This window comes from Arvicola amphibius, chromosome 2 (genome assembly GCF_903992535.2).
Source record: "Arvicola amphibius chromosome 2, mArvAmp1.2, whole genome shotgun sequence".
Taxonomy (NCBI): domain Eukaryota; kingdom Metazoa; phylum Chordata; class Mammalia; order Rodentia; family Cricetidae; genus Arvicola; species Arvicola amphibius.
The window spans coordinates 104,677,224-104,702,190 of record NC_052048.2 but is presented as its reverse complement, the minus strand read 5'-3'; the positions used below and the strand labels follow the sequence as shown (position 1 = coordinate 104,702,190).

Below are 24,967 nucleotides of genomic sequence, written 5' to 3'. Positions count from 1 at the left end.
TGCATCTCTGTGAGTTCATGGCCAGGCTGGTCTACAAGAGCTAAAGAGTGAGTTCTAGGACAGCTGGGGCTATTGTACAGAGAAACCGTGTCTTGAAAAACCAAAAAAAAAAAAACCCCTCTTAATTACCAGTTTATCACATCTTATTCAAATGGTAGCTCCATTATTTAAACACATGTGCCATGTTCCATAGTGTTTTAAGGGAAGCCCGAAGCTCAATGACACCAGAATAATCTATTTCCTCTAGAAAGGAATGTCTTCTTGTATACACTCCTCTGGTGGTCTGTGCTTGCCTTTGTAACTGAATGGAAAGCTGATATCCATCCAGACACTAGTCAACCAGTAACTCTCCGAGCTCTGGCTAAGGCTTCTGCCAGCTTGGACTTGGTCATAGCCATGCCCAGCTGTCCATGGAGCTGTGAGCACACACCTGTGCCACAATAGGGAAGATAGAGTTTTTCTGATTGTTCAGCAACTGATTTTCAAACTGAATTCCTGAATCTCATGATCAGATTCATAGTGAGGAAACTGTATATTCATAATGTACAGAACAAAATGAAAAGCAGAAAAAGGAACATTTTGGTGATAATACAGAAAGGATTTAAGGAACTAGCAATTTCATTTTTGAGATAGTTTCTTTCATAGTTCTGAGTCTTTTGAGGACTCAACCATACTGAAGAGCTTTACTCTGTGAAGCTGAGTCAAGACTTGCACCAACTGCAGATGGATACAGACGCTGCCATGGACACAAAGTCACCCCATCAGGTAAGCTAAGTTACATATGTAGGCCAATATGTGCTCCCTGATCTCGTAAGATAAAATTCAGTTAAACAATCATGGGATAGTTTGGGGAATTTTTTTAAAAAAAAACAATACACAGTATTTGAAAACAAAGAGGCACGACTGTTTCCACAAGTTAATGGGACTAGTAAGGGAAATAAGCATTCTGGGGAAATTGCTGTTGGTTTCAGCCATGACCACGCCCTGCCTTGCATGGCAACTAGTTTCCTGAGCGAACCGTCATAGAGAATGCACGTGCAGCCACTGTGTTCACCCTAGGTCATTGGTCATCGTGTTGCTGTTCAGTTCCTTCTGGGCATTTCCTGTGGGGCCAGTTCAATCAATATCTGTCACTAAGTAATAATTTTATAAGTCATGAAGCCATCTACTCAATCCAATTTATGATACAGTGCCTCATCTCTGATTGATGGATGGTTGCCTAAACCCTAGCCCCTGTTCAGCATAGACCATGGTTCCTCTGTAACAGCACAGCCTGGCCCCAATGGTCTCTTTCCTAGCGGTTTCTGTCGCACTAGCCCTGTCTTCTCCAGGAATGCGCTTTCCCACTGTCATCTCTTCCATCTGCTCTAATGACAGTGCACTTAGTTGTTTTATGTATTTCTCAGACAAATATTTTATTTGTTCTATAGACAAAGTATCACAGATACGGTTCTAGAATATACTCTAAGATGTGCATTAGACATAAAATTGGTAGTGATTTATAGTGCAACAGACTATCATCAGCATTTTTCACTTAGCTCACATTTGCCTGAAGCGACTTACGGTAGGTAGAAATATTACCTTTACCATAGTATGGCTTTTTGACATGGCTGTCACTGGATTTGGATTTTCTGTCTTCACCAGCCAGCTGTCTTGGAGACTGGTCCTCATAGGATCTCAGGTTATCCCTTCTCCCAGCATCCATGGCCATCTTCTCCCTCATGGCCTTGGCTCTCTCTGTCTCCAAGGCAATGGCTTTCTCTAGCAGAGTCAGGTTGCCCTTGGTCATGTCAAATACCTCCTCAGACCTGTCTGAGTTCACTGAGGTGGTGTCATCATCCCTCTCATGACACCCATCCTCCTTGGCACAGCTGGAGAACGTTCTAGACCTGGGGCTGAGCTGCTCCTCCAGCCGCATAAGGTTCATCATATCTGAGTAGTTCCTGTCTGGTGTCCTCCCAGGGAAGTCGTCCTCTTGCCGGACATGTTGACGCACACTCATGTTGGGTGGCTGACTCCTGTCCTGTGGGTTGGTCTCACTGAGTTTCCTGGCCAGGTCAAAGCACTGGTTCCTCAGACACTCCAGACTACTTAGACACACCTCCTCATCGCTCTCCTCCACCATCTTCTCCATGAGCCCATTGTTCATGGGCTTCCCTAGCATGACATAGTTCATATTTCTACTGTCTTGTTGGGACATTCCTTCAGCATAACTTCTGTCACCGATGTTATCTGATAGCACAACACCATGTCCTTGTGCTAGCAGCTTAAGGGAGTCCACTGTTTCTCTGACGACATCACTGTCTAAATCTAGGCTTAGTTCACTTTTCCGACCGAGGTTTTCATTTTTGTCGCTATCATCCTCCAAGCTATTGGAGGTGTTGCTGTTCATCTCTGACTCAGTCCTGGCTCGGTATGCTGCATCCTCAGCAATTTTGCCAAGATTTAATAGTGACTTGGCCACCAGTTCATCGTAGTTATCATACTCATCATTGTTGTTATCATCCTTTTCTGTGTCTTGCATTATTCGAGTACAACTCATTTGATGGTCTTCTGCAAAGGAATAGAGAAGGCAATAAGGAAAAGAGAAATGTGGCTAGACTCTGAAGATTATTGCTACAGCATAGACAGCAAGCTCACAGCAGGTCCAATCCTGCTTGCCTTAGGAGGGATCCTTACAAGACATCTGCTGCTGGGCAGAAAATATAAACATAAAGCAACTGAATCATGATAAAGACCAGGAGGCCACTTAAGATAGTCCCAGAGTGCTATAAACTCCTTCAGTTAATCTTAAAGTTAGCCACTATATGCAATAAATATGATATAAAACTAAACATTTTTGGTTTTTAATATTCTAATCTACAATCTTCATTGACTGTATTCACAGCCAACAGTTGGCTACCAATTACATCTCTCAAAACACCGAGCTTTCTAAAAGTTCATGAGCTTTCCTACTTGCACACACTTAGTGGTTCTCTGTAACCTTTAAGTGGTTCATTCCCCACCATATTTCGGTGACATAGAGCACAGCCTCAGACTTCTGAAGTCACACAGAAGGACGCCCTGTTAGGAAGTGGTCATGAGAACACTGAATTGAGTAGTATGAACGCGATAGCTTCTAGCCAATGTGTTGAGACCCACAGTGAAGTGGTAGGAGCTCCACATCAGTGTGAGCTCCTGCCACATATAGGACAAGTTAGGCATGCACAGTGACCACATGCCACTGGATCAGATGGCCCTGGTTAACTGTGACTCTCACACTCTATCATTTAATTTGACCTATGGTGATAATATATTCACCCGTCTCATCATCTTGAAGAAACTTGAATAAGATGTACTTAACCTCAAATATACTTAGAGAAAATCTTTTCTAAAGTTCATGTTAAGCATGACGTAAACCCCCTATTCCATCAGAAACCCATTTGCCTTTCACTTAGAGAGCTGTTTGGATTTGAGTCTCTATTCACAAGTCTACACAACTGCTGTCATCTGCATTGCGAGACATAGATAATAATAAATGAGTTTTCAAATGTGTCCCCCTTTGGTTGGATGGTTAATGGATGCCATTTCACATCTGTCCTGTGTATTCATGATTCAAATGCCAGAGAACTTTCAGACTTTGATAATGACTTGGAGGAATGAGGCATATCGACTAGCTGCAAACACCAGCTGACTAAAGCTGAGCTGCTGAACCTCTGCTGCTTTCGGTATGGATTTTATGCAGAAAAGGTTCATGTTGGTAAAAAGAGCTTTGGAGCTCAATATAGCAATAACTGAAAATAACATCCCACCTGGAGTCAACAGATACTTAGGCTCTGACCCACTCTCTAAACATCAGCATGTGTTAGTTAGAGGACAGCAGTTGCTGCATGAACTAGATTCTGTCTCTCTCTGGACTTAAACCTCTTCATTTCACCATACTCTGCCTGAGCCATTTTCCTTATTAGAAGTATAAAACTGTCATCAAAGAGCAGCGAAAAGAAAGAACCTAGAACTAGCAAACATAACCACAAATGTGGCAAAGCTAATCACAGATACACACCTTGCTGTTGGCTGGCAGGGCAGCTCTGGAGAGCGTAAGTACATCTTGTCCTCATGACTCTGGAAATGTGATTTTTATGTTTCCCTTCTGATTTATACACTTTGTTATGTTCATGGGCTATAACTAGATCATCCTTGGGAATGACAAAGCTATTCTACCCATACAGCAATTGTGATAGTTTGGGTAATTGTCACCATTACCTATAGAGTATTAACCAGATGAATTTGTAAGCCACGGTTTGGATGTGGAAAATATGTGCTATGATTTGAAACACTAAAAACATAAAAGTTATACTTTATGTGTGTGTGTGTTTGGCTACATTTTGATACATGTGCCACAGTGTATGTGTGAAGGTTGAAAACAATGTGAGGAATTGCTTTCCTTCACCCACATGGAAATTCAGCTGTTAATGTGCTTACCGTGCAAATACAGGAATCTGAATTTGATTCCCAGCCCCACATAAAAGCCCAGTATGGTGGCATGTGCCTGTAATCCCAGCATCTGAGGAGGTGGAGACAGGAGGATCCCTGGGGCTTGCTGGCCAGCCAGCCTTCCCTAATCAGTGACCCCCAAATTCAACAACAGACCATGTCTTAAAAAAATAAAATGGAAAGTCATAGAGGAAGATACCTTATGTTGTTCTCTGGTTGCCATATGTTCATGCAATGTTCATGTAACCTGCACATACATGTGCACCCACACAGACAGACAGACACACACCCACACACAAAAGAAGGGAGTCACTGAATGTAATAACCAGAGCAAAAAAAAAAATCTTGCCTAATCCCTGTTTCTGTATCTAAACTCAAAAATGAAGTCTGCTCTGGAAAAGGACATGGCTCTCACGAGTCCTTCCTAGCAAATGTGGCAGATGTAATGCTGTCGATTCTCCATTACCCATCTCAGTTGTCTGTTGTTTGTTTTTCCTGTCCTGCTTTCCACATGACATGGCTAAGGAGTGCCTCTTATGGCCAATCTGCCACCTTTTCCCAAGAAGATGAAAAAAACAGTATCCCAGCCTTGCAGACCCATGAAACTGAGGAACTGAAGACAGGTTAGTCTCTTCCCTGCCTGAGTACCAGAAAAGTGCCAGGTGTTCTCCAGCGTATGTGGCAGGCCTGCTCCTCACAGGGACGTGGGCTGGAGGAACACTGTGGATGCTCTGGTGGCCTTGAGAGGCAGATTTGAAATAGGAAGTTATGCAACTGGCCCCATCACTCTCTTGCCACTTAGTGATTGTGTGAGGGCAGTGACCTTTCAAGAGCTGTAACGAGCTCATCTGTAAGGCAGGGATAATTATCTGCCTGGCCGCTCCTGGCAAGTTCCTACAAACCCCAGGGTGAGGCACACAGACTGTGTGTATTTCAAATGCCTGGCATGGGTGGTATTGTTTTCCAGCACCTTCTCTCCTAGAGCAGATGCCTGGAGAAACTCGCCTCTTCAGGGATGGCATCTGGACACAGACAGTAGGGAATGCACGTGAAGACAAAGCCTGCTGTGGTTGGTTTTTCCCTTTTCTAAAGTTACTAATGCTCGGTGTCATCAGAGGCCTCATGAGTGAGAACAGTGGGTGTGGAGATGGTTGGAAGATGATATTGAGGCCAAAATCTTTCCGGGTTAATAGAATTCCAGTGTTTAAGGCATCACCTAAAATAAACTCCTAATTATATGGGCTAATGGAAGGAAACAGGCTCCATGTCATCAGCAAACAGGTTCTGAACACATGCTCTGTCTCAGCCTTGCCTGTCATGGTGAACATTTAGAATTCAGTGTCTGGTTTTCCATATTTAGACAATTTACTACCTAGTTGTGTTTCTGCTGAGACTAGCATCGAAAAGACCCCATCATAGCTATGGGCTTTGGCAAATGGTCTAGAATTTTCTATACCAGTCAGGGACTAGAAATGTGGTACAAACATTCTGGCTCATAAAACTTTCAGAAGTTAATATTACTTGTTCCTATCTAGTGATTAATGTTCTCTCAAAGAAGAGGGATGTATTTGTGATGAACAAAGCATTTTCCAGAAAATAAATGCACATGTTTCTGTCCTAAGTAAACAGTAGTAACATGAATACCAATGTGTGTGGAGAGGATGTAATGCTGCATTCCTTCTGTATACTGTGCTCGGGATTTGACATTGCACAGAGCCCACATGGCTAGGCTGAGACCAGGCACCGCCTCTCAACCTGTCCAGCCCCAGGTATTCCCTGCTGCATCCCAGAGTCTTCATGTGAGACTGGAAATCAGAGAAGTTTGGGTTGATCCACTCCTAACTGATGGATATGAGCCTACAGGTAGAGGTGCTTTTGTGGCTGAGTCCAGGAGCTCTGCCCACATGATCACCAGCCAGCTACCAGCTTCACTGCTAACTGCTGTGATGTGTGATTTTGAGCCCTGTGAAGGCTTTATAAATGTTGTGGCTGCAACTCCTTTCTTCTAAGTCTGACCACTAGCAAGATTTTAGACCACACAGAATCACATAGTTGGGAGGTTTTCCTAGAATTACTGGAACCTCATACACTGGTTTTGTGGTAATTTGTCTCTAAAACACGTCTGAGATACAATATTTGGTACTGATAAAGCCACATGAATATACATTATACACACCCACATCACATCTTATGGACAGTAAAGAACAGGGTGTGTGTGTGTGTGTGTGTGTGTGTGTGTGTGTGTGTGTGTGTGTTTATCCAATGGAATTCAGAAGAACCCCTAGCCCAGTCTTATGGTGGTAGAGGTCTGTTTGTCCTTCCTGATCTTCATAGAGACCCCAGGAAAGGCTCTTCAGTGGCTACTACTTCTGAAAGGCAACCACAGAAGACTGCAAGCCACACGTGTTCAAGTGACAGAGCTGAGATACCATGCTGGGATGCCGTGCATGATTGCTTTACCAGTCTTCTGCACTGCTTGTTTCCATAGCAACCAGACTGCAGTCTTCTTGGAAGAGGAACCCAGTGGGCTTGGTGCAGACTAGCAGCTAGACACCCATCTCCTTCTCGGCAGATGAGGCAGGTCTCTGCTGTATGCTCCCAACCCAGGTGACTGCTGCTATTCTCAGCATCTGCCTTCTGGCATTTCCCCCCTTTGACACTCCTCCCTAGCCTCCCAGGGATTGAGGACATATTTCAATGACCAGCCTTTGAGATTTGTGCTGGGCTTGCTAACTCAGCTAGCCTGCCACCAGCCAGCATCTTAACTAATGCAGTTTAGGTCCATTCTGGTTTGGAAAGGTGTATTTTTTTTTTTCGTTGCTGTGACCAAATACTTGATGGAACCATGGTAAGGGAAAAGGGATTTGTTTTGACTCATAATCAAGAGGATGCAGTCTTTTATGCAAGAGGTTGGCAGAGTCCATAGCGGTGAACGCGGTGCTGCACAAATGAGGAAGCAGAGGGCAGAGAGTGCTGGTGTTCACCTGGCTTTTGTTTGCTTTGCCCTTTCCATGCATTCATTTAGTCCAGGACTCTAGCCTATGAGCTGTCCCCAGCCCCACATTTAGGGTAGGTCTTCTCTCCTTTTTTAAAGAATTCTGAAAACTCAAAGACAGACCCAGAGTCTGTCTCCTAGAAAATCCTCAAGTGAAAATGGAGAGTCATCATCCCCAGAGATTAGAAAATTAGATATGGCCTGCACACTGGATGGACAGTCAAGGTGGCCCCGAGCTAACCTGGGCTAACAAGTGAGCTAGGAGGGACAGTCAAGGTGGCCCTGGGCTAACCTGGGCTAACAAGTGAGATAGGAGAGCTTGTGAGATGCATTTAAAGAGGTTAACCATGGAAAGATCCTGACTGCCCATAATTCTGCTAACTATAACCCCAAGAGCTCACGTGTCACACACACACACACACACACACACACACACACACACACACACACACCACTTCTTCAGAGCAGACTAGGATCACCATATATCTCTCTGCTCTGGCCTCCCTTCTCCCACTGGGCAGCATATGTGGCATCTCCCTAGATGGTAGAAGACAAGCTGTTCTCTATCCCTCTGCTATTCAGTGTCAAAGGTCACTATTTTCAGAACCCCAGACTCTGAGTTCAATGGACAGGGCCCACCCTCTTGGCATGCCTGCAACAGGGGCCCGAATAGATTCTGGAAGCATTGTTTCTTTTAACTCAGCCCCAGGATCTTAGCACCTTGCCCTTAACCAAGTACTTCCCATCCTGGACAGATTAACAGGTCTTAAATTGAGCTAGACAACCCCTCAGGAGCTTTTACATATAAAAGCTTTCTATATCAAGAAGAAAGGTGGGAATGGGACAGCGAGGCAAGAACACGTCACTATAGCCAGATGGTACTATGGCCACCGTACTCACAGCTGTCCTGTGTCCTAATTACACCTTACCTGACAGTGTTGTGTTTGCTTTGTTATTGGTGTTGTAAGAAGCATTGTATATCCACTGAAGGACTAACATCAAGCTACTAGAATCCTTCCTACTGCTAGGACATGGGGAAGTTCTCGAATTATATTTGGAGAAAGGCAGGTACCCATTTGTCATCAGCATAACAAACAGCAAAGTGTCTCCAGCTTCTCCCAACTTTTCTACATTGTCTCCAGATCATAGAAACATGTCTTTATAGATATGTCTGTTACTTTCCCAAACTTGTAGGTAGCCTGAGGATTACAGAACAGGATTAGCTCAAACGCTCATCACCAAACTTGGGCTTTCCTACCACTACCCATTCTCCAGACTCCCCAAGCCCCAAGTGGTAGTTCCTATCTGAGCAGTATTTTTCAGAGGGCCACATGGGCTGAATAGGTGACAATCAGAAGAGGGGCAAGTGCTATGGGGTAGGGTTTGAACCCTAAAGCAGTGAGCCATGGAAGGGAAGAGACTCTGGAGGTTTGTTTTCAGCTAGCAATAAAATGTGTTCTCTCTTCAAAGTTGTTACAAGTGAGTGATGGATGCTTGCATCTGATTTTCTGTAGTCAGTGAAGTTTATATGCTTTGGTGGGACTTTTAAAAACAAATGTAAATAGGACCTTTTAATAGCGATTCCTCCCCATAAATTAACTGTATGGGTTGATAGGGGTAAGAGATGTGATATTTACAGACACTGCTTTGCCTCCTTTCAGAAGTGTACACTACAATCTGTCCATGTCTGACATTATCACCCGCTTCCAGGTCCCACTTTTGAAGTTCTTGCCTCTCAAGACTAAAGGTTCTTAGGATAAAGGTTGATCCCACTCAACAGGGACCACCTTATATCCCCTCAGGAGTCTCCCTGTCCCCAGATGTCCCTGACAAGGGCACACACAGAAGGAATCTGGAGAGGGCAGCATGGAACTGCCAGAATCCTCAACAAAGGTGCAATTCCAGTCTCTGGAGCTCCTCCCTCATACCTGCTCTACAACAGCTCCTTCCAATGAGCCTTTGCTTTTGTTGCTGCTAAATCCTGGGACATGGTTTTGATGTATCACACACAATTGCTACAAGTGAGTTTCCAGCCTCTTCTGAAAGCTGTGCCCCACTTTCCTCTCCATTCTCCTAGTGTCCACACACTGAAAACCTGAGCTCTAGGCCTAGAGATAACCACACTCAGTATTCGATTTTGTTTATTCCATGGCTGTGTGCACTTTGCTGTCAATCCAACCTTATAAATCAATCTAACTTGTGGCGTGACTAATGCCTCTGTCACTCCTGAACAAGGTCTGACATGGTCTTGCATTGCTTCCCAATTCATTACCAAGGGAACACAGACTGGCTCATAACTGCCTATTTGTGATACCTTCCTTGGTATCACACCATCTACTGAGTCACCTGCTCAGAAATGATCCTGGATCTTTACATTGTCTGAAAGTTTATATTTCTATTTCCACCCTAAAGGTAGTAAAAAGCTAGAGGTTTCCCCAATCTCTCCAAGATGCTAAGGTGCTAGCAGCTCAGTTGGCCATTGGAACATACCTCTCACAGAAATAGTTCACCCGGAAAGCAAGGTACAGAGAGAATAAAGCTGCCTATGATAAAGAGATGCCCATGGTGTTCTAGCAGTCATTCATTAACCCCAACTAAATACTGGCACTCCCAGGGTTCCTCATTAAACAGAAGCAGGTAAAGCCTCTGGGAAGGGCATCAGCTCAGCCTTACCAAATTGAAGATAAATATTATGGTTGTCACATTTTGTATAAACCAGTCCTGGTTTACTAGATGGGGGATACCCCACATTAACACAAATCTAGAGGTCACATTTAGAACTCAACAGTGAAACAAAAAGACGATATCCTTGTAGTCCCAGAAGTTGTAGTTGGTGAAAAAACCAGAAAAGACAGAGTATGGTGTCAGGATGCTGCATGCTCTGAATAATGGAGCTGGATGGGGACATGGGGAAGACGGGAGCCTGAGTGGGAGTTCTCATGAGGAAGGAGACCTTTGCCAGAGGCTAGGAGTATGATCAACAGGAAGTGCCAGTTTTTTTCAAGGCTGAAGAAAAGCCAAGGTTGCCATGGTCTATGCAGTGAGTGAAAAAGTGGGCACTGAGGGCGAAGACATGGCCAGGGCCTGTCTATATGCTAGGTCGAGACACCAGTCTTGGATGCCTTTTCCTGAAGTCTGGGAAGGCGGCTGTGTCTCATGAGTGCTGGGAGCAGTGGTCCCAACAACCTTGAGCTGGGACACCTATCTAGTTTTGCCCTAGGAGGTGGCAGTTTCCTAGGGCCCCCTCTATGGTTTGATACCCCTCTGCAGTCCGCTTACCATTTTCTGCCCTATGGATGAGGAAAATCATCCAACAAGAATGTCTAGTCCTTCAATTCAAGGTCATAAGGCCATGCATCTTGCATCCTGAGTCATAGTGGTCTGGGTCCCAACCTTGCTAATGGTGTTTCCTCTGACTTTTCCCAGGCTGATAAGTTTCTTCTGCAGTTTAGGAACCATGGGAAGGAGGCAGATACCAGCCAGGCAGAGCCACCGAAGCTACAATACCCAACCCTAGGTATCCTTGTTTCATGCTCAGACTCTAGATCAGTGGAGAGGAACAGAGGAATAAGTCTTCCTACAGGGAACGGCAGCCTGTACTTTGCTTGAGCTCCTGTCTCTACCTGCTGAGTTCAGGGGTAGCAGGCTTGTGCCACCCTTTCCAGGTTATATGGTGGTAGTCACTGAACTCAGGGCTCTATAAATCCTAGGCAAGTCTCCTACCAACTGTAGCCCCCTATTAACTGTCCATGTTGTAAGTAAAACATTACCTATATAACAAAATGAGGTATATTGAAAGAGAAATAGCAATTTCTCTTTCACTTTCTCACAACCAAGTCACTTTTAACTTAGCAACTGTGAACTGTGTTTCTTTCTTAAAGTTTTTATTCATTAAGGAAGTAAATTAATGGAATGTGAATGAAATTTATTTATAAATTTATAAAGTTTTGAGGAGCTGCCTAATAACATTTGGGCACTGGCTTATCAAGATCTGGGGATTTAAAATTAGTAGGATAGTCACATTTTTCCAATCCATGAGCTCGCTGAGATGGTAGTGGCATACTGACCAACTCCTCCTCTGACTTGGTGTCTCTTTCCATCTCTTCTTCTGCCTGTTTCTGTCCTCCTGTCTCTGTTTGTGTCTCTCAGCCTTGGCAGTCTTTGTTTGTGCCTGTCCTTACCACCTGTCTGTTTGTCTCTCTTTTCTTCAGGGCAGAGTGTTAAAGTTAACTGGCCAGTCTTGAGCGCTGCGTGCCTACAGAGCAGGTATCAGTGTGACTGGGTATCCTAGTGAAGGGGTAGAAAAATCCTGGCCCTTCTGGCTCCAGAGCAGGGCTGAGGTAAGTGTGCTTCTTACGTGATTGTGGTGGGCTGGGAGGGAACTCTGGGTCTTCTATTCCTCCTTCCTGACTCACTTCCAAGGGGCCATACAGAGGTTACTTTTCTCTGTAATATGAGGTTTACTGATCCCCAGTATCTACATAGGATCCTGTCTTCAGCCTGAATTCTCAAAGCTACCACTTCAATGCGCTAAGCTCAATTCTGCGTTGTTCCTGGATTGTATATTGCTCCTGCTTATTTTACTCAATCTTTATTTAAAAAGAAAAAAAAAAGAAAAAAAAGACCCTAACTTGAACAAAAGCTTCAGCTAGCCCAGTACCCTTTGAGTATATGGAAAGCACATACCGCGTTTGGACTGCAGTTAGTCATCTTGAGACTTTGTCCTGACACAGCCTTAGCAGACAGCAGTGTTACTCACTGCCTGTCTCTCTGGCTTACGTTTCCCATTTTGGAGCTAATGGGGATGGTCCTGCTTACTGATTCCCCAGGGCAGAGCAGGCTTGCGGCATGAGGCATGACTGGGTCAGGCTCCAGGTTCCAGACCGATGCAGAACTGAGTAAACTCAGGGGAGATTGTCATGTGGTACCTTTGATCATGGCTGCAGCATCCTAGCTGCAGACAGGTCAGCTTGAGAGCTCTTTTGTATCTCGTGCTTGCTTTCTGTTGCATAGCAAGACAGGGAGAAAGTGAAGGGCTGAGCCTTACTTCACCACGAGGCCTAAGAGGCTGATGACCTTCTCAGGATGAGTGACATGGGCAGAGCTGGGGTCCCCACCACCTAGGTGCCATGCTTCCCTGCGGCCACACAACACTGAGGATAAGAATTAAATGAACAAGACACACCAAATTCACTGCTGATTCTCCACAGTGGACTTTAGAAGAAGCCGTGTGACATTCTGTCTTCATTACTACAGAAAAGGCTAGTCTGCACTTCACACACATGTTTGTATCTTAAGGGCAGGAAGCATTACATTTTCATTACGTTTTCAGATTTGCCTCAAAATATTCAAACAGTCATAAAATTTGATGCAATTTATTTTATAATTAAGCAAAAACTAGTTGACATGGAGCAGGATTTTTTCTTTTATTACGGACGGACAGTTAGAAAAATCCTCCTTGAGGCTGAAGGCTTTCTCATTCTCGAGCCACAGCATCATCTACCTCAGTGTGCGAGCACTCCCAGCATCCCCACAGAAGACATTTGTGTATATTGGGAAGGTTAATTTTAAGAAGATAAAATCCACCATATTCATTTTCCCAACTGTGACCACAGCCTTCCTCAGGTGAAGCCTTGCATACTAAACACATCCTCTCTGTGCTGTGCTGGTCTCAGAACTCATTGCTTTTTCTGCTGACTGCAGTAGAACACTGACTGGCTAATTCTGATTTTCACAGTCTGTCTGCATTTCAGCTTGCTTCCCTCATCAGGGACCTGTCCCTGGGAAAGATACAGAAGGATAATTGGCTAATCAATATGGAGAGCAGCACCCTGAGGGGAAACTGGGGAGTTGTGGGGCCTCAGTGCAGACCGTTCAGCACCTTTATCCTCTTCCCTCCTGACCACGCCAGCCACTGCCTCACCCGTGATCAGAACGTGAGTGCAAGTGGGGGCATTACACACTCTGTTTGGAAGAAAACACACCCCAGGAAATCTCACAATTAGAAAGATGCTTCTGTGAGGAAGAATACATACAGTATGGTCATTGAAATGGACTTACTAAAGAGTGGATCACCCCAGTAAAGACAGTCTCGTGGACAGGGCTATTGTTTCATAGTAAGGACTGTGAAAACGGAGTCCCAAATCAGAATCTGCCACCAGTGTGGACCACCAAACCCCCAGCTACTTCAGGGACAGCAGAGGAGGCTGAATTGCTCTAACAAAAGCAACCCCTCTCACTTTGCCTCCATGCTATGTGTTTTCATTCTGCTTGGCTTTGAAAAACTGTCTAGCCTATTAAAGAAGGTACTCAGTATCAGGATTCACAACAATCCATTCCTCAGAAAGAGCTTACAAGGATACCACACCCTGACGTGGGATACAAAGGCTGGGTAACTCAAACTGAAGAGGCACCTGCACTGATGGACACACTGATTGTGGGGACAGAATTGCAGATTCCAGGGTTTAGGGCAGTTCTGAGATGCCAGAGGCAGTTGTCTCTTGAGAACCCCAGGATTTTAGCAGTAGCCACAGTGGAGCATTTAAAGTAAGGAGGGTAGTAGTCTGACCTTATTCAGTCTAGACCTCGCACAGCCTAGTTCTTCCTCAGAGAATTCACCTTCCTGTCTATGGGGAGATGAAATATGGGTTCAAAAGGACAAGCGTAAATGTCTATCTGCCTATGATTTTTTAAATGGTCTTTTTTTGGGTGGATGGAGTGTGGAGATAAACCATACCTTATGTGTATTGTCTAGGCGGGTAAATTTGTTTTTCTCATCATAGTGATCTTGAAAGACCTTTGACCATAGTCTGTACCAAATCTGTTAATAGTGACTCTATGCCACAGAATGGTAGCTCCCATTTAGGATAGATAATTGGTATTTAATAAACATGGAATTGGATAGTTGCTGTGCCTTTTGAAAATAAGACTATGCAAGAGACTAGCCTGTGGTTTGTCTACTTTATAAAACATACTTTTTTTTTTTATAAATACCACACTTACAGGATGTTTAGTGTCAGACCAATTTGGTTTATGTCTAACTACATTGCTCAAAGATCTTTGAAATAAAATACTTAATCCCCATGTTCTAATAATGTGTCTTCGACATTCAGTGGACTCCTTTTATAATAATCTGATGATTTGTGTAAATGTATTTTATCTGAAACAAAATAAACATTTCAAATTATAGCCAAGAGACAATGACTCCTGTGTGGATAGTTATCAGCACAGATTACCTGAGGCTTCCTGCCTGGTCCTCAGGCTGATGCCAGGTCAGATTTTCTCCCTGTGCCCATATCACTGCCCTGACTTCCTCACATTGTATGTCATCTGCTCTGCTATGGCACTTGTCCAAGCTGTGTCCAAATCATGACCTAAGCATGGGCTACTTACGATCGCCTCGTGAGGTTCTCGGTTCCCTATGCTTCTCACTTGAGGTCACAGTCTATACCTAGATGGCAGGAATAAGGCCCAGCCAACCTCAGAGGAGTCTGCTGCAGTCTGCTGTGATGGGGCTGTGATGTCAACCAAGGGACATAGAGACAAAAGCCAGCACTAAAGAGACTGCGACCAGCACTAAAAAAAGTGGCTTTTGCATACTGCATGAATCTTGTATTAACTGTGCTTCCCAGACGTGTGATGGGGCTATCCTGGTGGGCAAGTGCTTGAATTTACCAATGGAGATTTTGGCACAGACTTCCACAGTATGGTTAAAAAAAAATAGGGTGTGCACGGTGAGGATATGAAGATAGGAGACTGGTGGATTTCTGCCTCCCAAAGTCTCATTTTAACAGTGTAAGCACAAATAAGAGTTTGATCATGTTGAACAGCTGGCCTATCAACAAAGCTCTGGTTTTCCTTTGATGAAGATTCCCGACCCTGGCAGGTTTTGAAATACCTAGGATGCGAAGCACTGGGACATCACTCTCTGATGCTAGTTAAATGGTGTCTTGAGACACCAGCTCACAGGCTCTGCAGTGGAGACTTCTCCCCACTACAGAAGCATTGGAGGGGTTCTCCAGGAACTTTGCTCACAAAGCTGGGCTATAGTGCGGTCCACTGATGGTCATAGTTTTGAGAAATCAAACAAGCCTTTGACTTCCCTTCCAGAGCACCCACAACAATCAGAACCACAGGGGATGATCCTCCATGAGAGCAGTTTCTGGATCTGGGAAGCATGTGAGAGGGTACCTGACAGGGGACAAAGGGCCTTCCTTTCTACTGAAGATGTTGGCAAGGGCCTCAATGAAGTCACATAAACTAGTCTCACAGAGGATCATGTACTGAGTTCCTCCTCAGTAATGCAATGGGCCTTTTAAGTCACCTAATAGGTGATTGAAGAAGGTTCTGATCTGGGGAGCAGATGCTGTGCATTCTGAAAACAGTTCCTTGGTGGCTGACTACGTGTCTGGGATTGTCCTGCTCCCTTCATACAGGCTTCTGCCTCCACACTCTGGTTATATTCCACATGTGCAGGAAGCCTGAGTATACACCAGGCCAGGTGTTCTTGATACTTAAAAACCTGGGACCTTTGTAGTTACTCTGAAGTTGCCTGTTTGATGATTCTGTCCCATGTGTGCTGGTTATGTGCAGTTACTTGAATCACTCCAGCTAAAATTGCCTGGTTCTGATTGGCTGCTGAGCTCATTATGCACCCAGGATCTAGGTGCTAAAGTCAGAAGAGCTCACACCTGTGTGGCCACATTGTTATGCATCGCAGTAAGACTTCTGAGCACTTCCAAGCATGCCACTTTGTATATTGAAAAGGTAGATTACCTAAATTCTGACTCCAAGCAAACAAAACTGAAGCGCTTAAGTTAGAAAATGGAGCAGATTCTAAATCTGGACAAGACTCTTTGCATACTGAATGTTCATAACCCTGAGCATTAACGTTTTCTGCTTCCCAAACATGATGAGAAAATGCAAGAGAATATTTTATATGATTTCAGTGATGCCACACAGCCAAGATACAAATCACTCATCAGCACTGACAACCAAAGGTATCATTTAGAATTGCACACAGATGATACTGTGTCCCTGAATATTTTCTTACTGGTCTCCTCTACATCCTTCCACACATTTTATTACATAGGGTTATGAGTTAATTCTTAGGAGCTCATTAGTGTCATCAGTACATTTGTCCACAGCACACTGGGCAGCATGCACAGTAGTTATTGGCATGAGCTATGTATGATGTAACTTGTTAAGCCTTCTGTCATACCGTATGAAAGAACCTAAGAAAAATTGGGTAGCAAATTAACATAATAACTTTAAGCTTCTGTAGCAATGTTGGACTATCCAATAAGGTTCATGATTTCTAACATAAAGGCCATGGCTTTGGAATTAGGTGTGTTCACTTATGGCGGTGCATAGGAGTAGTGACGCCAGACTCACTTGCATGATCTAAACATGTTGATATGTTCTCTCTAATAGATGAGACAATGACTTTGCATCTGGGAGTTAGCGGTTTCAGAATTCATATTCTTGAAGATTTTTTGAGCCCAAGGGACAAAGGTGAGAAAAAAACATTCTCATTGTGTTACCATCATTTTTGGTATGTCTATAAGGTCAACCCTAAGCCAACAAAATTAGCTATATCTAGGATCATGAGAAAACCATGTCTTCTTTCTAGAAGTGCTTTTTAGGATAGGTTTCATAAATCCTAATTTTGAGTCTTGTGCTAACAGAAAACTGGACACAAAAATGAATCCCCTGGAGCAGTTATGGAAGCAACCCATACACTGCCTGGTAAGCTTGCACCTTGCTTGAACAATTCACTGTCTTCTGCCTCAGACTAGAAACTTGGTTCTCAAATATGAAGCACACAACCAATCCACCAACCATTTTCTTTAAGTAGCATCTCTTTTCATTCTAGCCACATGACAGTCACCAAAGTATGGCTTCGACAACCAACAGATAGAATCTACCTCTCTAGGCCACACACTGGAGACACAGAGGTGAAGGCTGTAGGCACGCATCAGGCAATCATAGTACCTCTCGGATAGAACAACTTAGACACCAGATGTGAGAGACTAGATTTCTTCCTACATTTTGCCACAAATAGCTCAGCAAACTGCCATGACAACCAATCTAAATAACAATTTGTCAGAAATCTGAAGCCTAGAAGATAACTTCAAAGAATTGTTTGGGAGAAACTGTCAGTTCACGTAGGGGGGGTTATCCATTTGGTGTTGAGAATTCTTTGTCCTGGAATTGTTAGGATGCCAACGATTTTAACACTAGAAAATTCATGCAAAAGCTGACCCAAAATCACGGCCTAAGCTTTTTTAGTATTTAAAGATTACCATTTTCTTCTTCCTCTTCCTCTTCTTCCTCTTCTTCCTCCTCCTCCTCCTCATCTTCTTCTACATCATCCCCATCTTCTTCTTCTTCTTCTTCTTCATCGTCATCATCATCATCATCATCATCATCTTCCTCCTCGATCTCCTCCTCGTCTTCCCGATCCACCTCCTCATCGTCATCATCCTCATCCCCTTGCTCATCATTGTCCTCAGAGAACTCCTCTTCCTCATCCTCCTCCTTCTCATCCATGTCCTCAGTTCCGTCACTCTCATAACAGTCGTCTACGGAGGAGCTATCTGCCTTCACTGCAAATGGTTTTCGCTTGGGAGCAGGTTCTTGGGGCTGTTTATCTTGCGTTTTCCTTTTTTTAGCCAAGGGACAACCATATACACTGATAAAAAAAAATAGAGAAAGAGGACAGAGAGAAATTTTTGTTACTTCCTGAAAATCAGAGCAATAGGATGCCTGGCAGACATTTGGGGTTGAGATAAATGTCACCATGCAAATGCAAAAGGGCAGGGTACCACTGTTCTCCCACATAGTTCTGCTAATGAAAAGACATGACTTCGCAGGATAGCTCGCATGCGTCCAATTACCATTAGTGTGTAATTGGAGTCACCTAGCTCACCACTACTATGATTCCAAATGGCATGGAGACCCTAGATTAAGAGGACAGCCATGAAACCCTTCTTCTAGATGCTTCTCAAGCAGTTGAAAGTTCAGACGCAAATCACAAAAATAGTTTCCTATATCCATATCACACATGATGTTTACATATATATTACACACACCATATTAACATTTATTTATGAAAAATATAAAATGTATGTCTTCTAAAAGCACTTGGGTATACTTGGATCTGTGCGTTCTGAAGCCACAATGATATCTGCAGATGTAAAAATCTACTAGAAGCAGACAAACCACAGATGTTGATATCAGATACTATCCCATTTAAAGGCTACTAGTCACTGTCAGTCTTGGATAATGTCAGTTCTACCCCCATCTCCCAGAGAATGACTTTGGGGTTACTGGCAGTTGCCATTAAATCAAGATGAATTTGGGGCAGAGTCTTCCTCCAAGCTGAGCTTACATTTTTCCCCTGAGAAAGGATGATTCTCCAATTATGTTGCATGTTTAGTTTTTCTCTTTTTTTGTTCTTGGAAAGCCTGTATGTGCTACAAGAAATAAGGAGCAGAGGGAGTGACAAAATGCTATGGGAAATAATGAATGTGTTTAGAATGCCATGTGACTTCCCCTTCCAACTGGTCAGTGCAATAGGAGATTCCTTCAGACTTGGGCTGGCATAGTGTGGTGGTTTGAAAGAAAATGGTTCCCATAGGCAGTGGTATTATTTGGAGGTCTGGCTTTGTTAGAGTAGGTGTGGCCCTGTTGGAGGAAGTGTGTCACTGTGGGGTTGGGCTTTGAGGTCTCCTTCATTAAAGCTCTGCTCAGTGTGACACACAGTAGCTTCTGCTGCCAGCCAATCAAGATATAGAACTCTCAGCTCCTTTTCCAGCACCATGTCTCTCTGCTGCCACCATTGCCACATGCCATGATAATAATGGGCTAAATCTCTGAACTGAAAGATAGCTCCCATTAAATGTTTTCCTCTAGAATAGTTGCCAGGGTGTAGCATCTCTTCACAGCAAGAGAAGCCCTAAGGCACTCAGTTTGGAACCTAGGAATGGTGACATGTTCACAGATCTTGGCCATCCAGTGCCATCCTCTGGAAGTTCTGTGCTATGTAGGAGATGTTGATCCAAAGGGGCAGCGCTTTTACTCCAGGTCTGTGAGGGCCAATAGTGACTTTGAAATGTCAGTGCTTTCATTTCCGATCCCTCACTGTTCTATACCACATACCCCAAACACTTGAACATCACAGCTCTGAGCCAATGAATGAACTAAGGCTGACGAATCTTCTCATACAATATTTGGAGGGCACCATATCCAAGGGGCAGGTAATCAAATGCCAGGAAGACCTCCAGAACGAAGTTATGCTGGGAAGAACTTTGAAGGGTAGGAAGAACAGGCCATCTGGCAGAGAAAAGACACTTGAGTACATATCAAAATAAATCTGCAACCATATAATGCAAGAGAAAGCACAGTATACTTCGAAAATTGAATGCAGACCCCAGGGAGCTGAGATAAATAGGACAAGAGAGGAAAATAATGGGGACTGTGTTATGTGCCAGGCAGGGGCAGATCCACTTAGTGGGCAGACTGTGGACTCTGAGCTCTCATAGGCAGTTACTGACGCCATCAGCTTTGTGTGTCAGAAAGTTCGTGGTGAGCTGCTGGGCTGAGGAACTAAAGTGAGACTGGAGGTGGCCGGTAAAGGGACGCCTGTGTAGCTTCCAGGCAGCCGAATGGGCCAGGCACTGAGGAGGATGGCTGAATGGCTGACTACAGAGGCTCTATACACTGTAGTCAGAGGGAGCCTCCCCTGCACTCTGAGGTCCCATGGTGCTAAGAAGCCCCAACCTCTCATGAAAAGAGGTGAGGGTTGGTACTGGAGTTGGCTTGCATGGCAGGGTATGCGGTGCTCAAACATGGTGAATGGAGCTTGCCTGTGGGCAGGGATTACCAATTGAGTGGTTTTGGACAAAGATTCAACTTTGTACCTCAGAGGCACTAGCAGACACCAAAATATGTGTCCCTCTCACGCTGATACTTTGATCCTGAAATGTAAAACTAATCACGAGGAGCGGATTTCAGTGCCTGGTCCTGATTAGGTCCTCAGTCTGTGATAGTATTTGCTGCAGAAAGATGTACAATGGCCTCTGCTCTCATTGATGTGTCTAATTTTGACAGCTGTGTCTCCTGATGGTCAGAGGTTTAGCATCTTTGAAGTTACCCTCCGTTTATGCCCGATAGATCAGAAACTAGGATATCGAGGATGTTTTCAGTTGCCATGTATGTATACCCAAGAAGGGCCTGCAGCCTCAAAAGATTCGGGGTTTAGTATAATAATACCATTTACATTGTTGCTTTCACGGTAACTTGGTGGGTTTTTCAAGAAGACCATGGGAAGAAACAGCCTAAAAGGGAGATCTTTCTGATTCACTATCCCTTGGGAGGTAAAAGGGACACCTTACCTTCTATAAATGTTATTATCATAAACGTCCTAAAAGTCTTTTGCAAAAATAGCAAATCCAGGCCCTCTCTAAGCTGTCTGGAGGGTGCTACCCCTGCTCCTTTTTGCTAAATAAACTGCTTAAATTGTCCATATCTCTTGACTGAATTCTTTCATTTGAAAAGACAAAAATTGAGGATAACTCTAAGCCAGTCATAGGACCCTCATGCATGGGTCTGAGTGCTATGACACTTGGGCCTCATCAACATTGCATTGGACACACCTGGGCTCTATGGCAGGACCTGCGTCTGCCCATCTACAGGATGAATGGCTGCTAGACCTTCACAGCCCTAACTTCTGAGGTCAGTTCGACTCCCTGATGATCATTCTCCTTGCTGAAACACAATCATAGGCTTCCATCTTTCGGCCTACTTATATTTTGAACTGCTTTTTGGAAAATGTGGGTTCAGTGTGATAGCAGTAGAACTTCCTGGCAGTTCGTTTTGTCTGGTGCTCTGGTGTTCCTCTATGTCCTTAAGACACAGTGAAAATAGTTTCGCTGCGGCTGTATGCAAACTCCTGGCATCTCTCCCTGACTGCCAACTCCTGGTATCCACTTTTTAAACTATTTTTTAAACTTTATTTAACTTTATTTCATGTGCATTGGTATAACGATGTCAGATTCTCTTGAACTGGAGTTACAGGCACCTGCGAGCTGCCATGTGGGTGCTGCCTGGGGGGTCCTCTGGAGGAGCAGTCAGTGCTCCTAACCACTGAGCCATCTCACCAGCCCTCCTGGTATTCACTTTAAATGTGACAAGTTCCGAGTCCAGACACATTGCACCTTGTACTGGAAGCTGACTCAGGAGCCTGCTTGGGCCATCAGAGACCTGGGAAAGCTTTGGGACTGTGTTTGGGGTGTGGATCCGGCTTGACTTGTGTTTTATGGATGTTGCATTTGCTGACAGGTGGCAGCATGGGAGGAAAAGGAGAGAGGATTCACCCTCACCTATGCTTGGAGCGCTGTGAACTGCACAGCTGGTATCCTGCCCCATCAGCACATTCATGTTCTTTTCTGAATGACAACAAAATCACCCTTCTCGGATGTCCGTCAGATTGAGAAAATCAAGTGGGAATTGGTGGCAGGGTGCTTGAAGCATCCATGAAGCCATCCAGGTGAGGGCTACAATTAATATCTTTGGCGTCTCTCCTCATGTTCCACATGCAGAGAACATCCCAAGAGCAATGCTACATAGACATAAAACACCATGGATTCATTCTCTAATCCTTTGAATTGCATGGTGGACCTCACCAGGTGTGTGCCTCCTGAGCGGCCAACGGAACCTGTCTGGTGGTTGGTATCTAGTGAACATACATGGGACAATCCACTATGCCCCTGCTGGTGAAGGATGAGAGTATACCATGCCCCAGTGGGGTTACAGGTTGCGTGATGCCTTTATTGCTCCCCAGAGTGATGTGACAGAAGGATCTGTATTCTGGTGACTCTTAAGTTTCTGCATTGCAGCATCTAACATATGGTAGCCTCCTAACATCTGCAGGCATTGAGTTAAAGATAACTTGAGGTCCAGTTTCTGGGCTTTACTAGCCACATTTCGAAATCCAGGGCTATATGAGGCTAATGGTTATTATATGGTCAGGCCAAGAAACAATATCATCCTCTCACAAAGTGCCCCTAGACAGCCACTTGAGAGTCTTGTATCCTCTCTAGATTGCTCCATGCATACTAGGCAAGTGAAGAAATGATGGATGTCATGGAGATAAAGGTGAGGATGGACCATGGCAGAGAGACCTGGAATTTGGAAGGCAACATAAGGTTCTTGAAGGTGAACTTAGACCCAGTGGTCCTGGAAAGCATGTGAAGAGTCCTGCAGGCCAAACACCCATGCCTGAGGGTTGGAACAGTGTTGTGACTTAGTCTTGGCTATGTACTGAAGGTTCCTTCCTGGTCTCCAAGCACTGCCCACCTGAGGATTAAGTGTGGTCCTTGGAGATCAAATTCCTTTGTAGTGTGCTGACTTGCTCTTCCCTCTCCTCCAGCTCCCATCAATTCACATAAAATATAATGTGAACACTGCGATTTGATTGTATTTACATTTTTATACACAGACAAAACATCAAGGAATTAGCAGATAAGTGTACTACCAACATCACTGTAGTTCAATAGTATTTCATTGGCTGAAACAATTTTATAATTTTTCCTTAGTCTCTCCATAAAGTGGTTCTTAGTGCAAGTACCAAGCAAAATCACAGTCACAGCCTCAGAGAATCAGGCTGTAGACTGGCCTCAAACTGCCTTCAAAGTCTTTGTAACATCTCTGTCCACAGATAGAAGGGAAAATAGAAAGGAGGGAAAGAAGGAAAAGTAATGCCTTAACCAGAAATGGTGCCTGGGCTCTGTGTCTTAATCTCTCTCTGCCACATGAAGCCACCAGTGAGGACCAACAATGGCCTCCGCACTCTTCTCCAGCTCAAACTCTGGATCCCCCAGAGTCTCTTAATTTTGAAACACATATAAACCTCTTTTTTTGACTGGTTCTCTGTGTTTCTGTAGTGGACCTCTCTGGAGGACGGGTTACTTGCTGTGGTTTACCCTCCATGGATTTGAATATGTGAAACACTGAATTCTTCAAAGCTGAATTCTGGGTTATATTTAGTTGTGGGTTTTGTTTGTTTTTGTTTTGTTTCAAATGTGTGTTTTCCTTATACAGGTTCTAAGCAGGAACAGAATCCGTGTACCTGAAAATGAGCTGGGCAGCCTTTCCTTTGCACAGGGTCTCTGCTCCGTCACTGATAGAGGATAGCATGCAGGCATCCTGTGGCCTCGCCGGGAGCTGTGTGTACTAGGCATCTAGCGACTGCCTAAGTTAGCTCAGAGCTCTCCAGTGGTTCTCTATGGCCACAGGTAGCCATTTCCTGTGTGACACATGGTGCTTTCATTGTGTTAAGCTTAGATCACCTTGCAATAAGTCACACCATCCCAGAGTACCAAGCTCTAGCTGTAGCTGTCTATAACGCCACCAGCAGGACATTTATTTACTTCACCCATAGATGCTGATTTCTGTACCTCAGTCCAGAATGTCACTGCTAGAATACTCACTGCATACATGACCAGTATTTTCTTCATTGTCATGGTCCTATGGATAGAACTCAGGACCTCAAATATGTTTGTACTCTACATTCTCAGGTTCAGGCTGGCCTTGAACTCTCTCTGCCTTTCTGTGTCTGTCTCCCAAGTAGCTGAGGTATAGATCTTTATCACCATTAGACCCACATAATGACCCTGTGAGGCAGGGCTCTTGATTCCCTCTTAAAGGGACAGAGGTTTGCTTAGGGCCATGCCTCTGGGCACCACTGGGTAGGATTTATAACTCCCCTCTGTCCATGCCAGGGTTTCTGATTTCTACTATCTGCTAATCCTGCCCTGATTTCTTACTGGGTTATTATAAGGTCCATTAACAATGGTGCTTTCTCTATAAAGTCTTTTATGTAATAAGTAGGCATCCAGGAAGCATCTGCTGCATGAGGATTGAGCGAGTTTGTCTGATTATTTATTCAGGAAGCATTTTCTCGAGCAGTGCACATGATCCTAATGTTATGAGACAGCAGAGCTAGGTCCCCAGGGGAGGGAGGGAGAATACTTCTTAGGAAGACATTACGGGGAAGAGGGGGCAGACAGAAACTCAGAGAGACAGAGGTAGACAAAGAGAGGCCAAGACAGACAGGTGATACAGATAGATAGACAGAGAGAGATGGGGAGAAGCAGAGGCAGAGACAGAGAGGGCCAATGAAAAGGACAGGAAGAGACAAGGAGCAATTAGAAAGCAAAGAGAGGCAGACACAGACACAGACAGACAGACAGACAGACAGACAGACAGACAGACATAGAATGAGAGAAGCAGAGGTACTATGAGCTGCATCATGAGTCATGAGATAGACAGCTTGGGGTGGTGCTAGCTGTCTGGTCCTCCTTGGTCAGGATAAGGTGGTGGGATCAGAGTAGGCCCCATGAGAGTAAGAAGTGACAAATATGGCCTTGTCCATACTGCAGTGATGACTTCTCCTATGTAGTATGGGGAGTGACCTGGGAGAAGACAAAATGGGAT

The 24,967-nt window shown here is 44.4% G+C and overlaps 1 protein-coding gene across 7 annotated transcripts in view; it reads right to left on the bottom strand.

Moving 5' to 3' along the window:
• Myt1l (myelin transcription factor 1 like) overlaps positions 1 to 24,967 on the bottom strand; it is a 137,672-nt gene that overhangs the window by 88,224 nt on the left and 24,481 nt on the right. For 4 of the 7 annotated variants that reach the window (XM_038319056.1, XM_038319057.1, XM_038319054.1 and 1 more), the window contains exons 4-5: positions 17,773 to 18,161; positions 1,588 to 2,553 (exon numbers count right to left, since the gene is read on the bottom strand). In XM_038319056.1, the coding sequence (XP_038174984.1) occupies positions 1,588 to 2,553; positions 17,773 to 18,161 (1,355 nt within the window). Of the gene's footprint in view, positions 1 to 1,581; positions 2,554 to 17,772; positions 18,162 to 24,967 lie in introns of all 7 variants that reach the window. The other 3 variants (XM_038319052.1, XM_038319053.1, XM_038319055.1) reach the window with 2 other exon arrangements.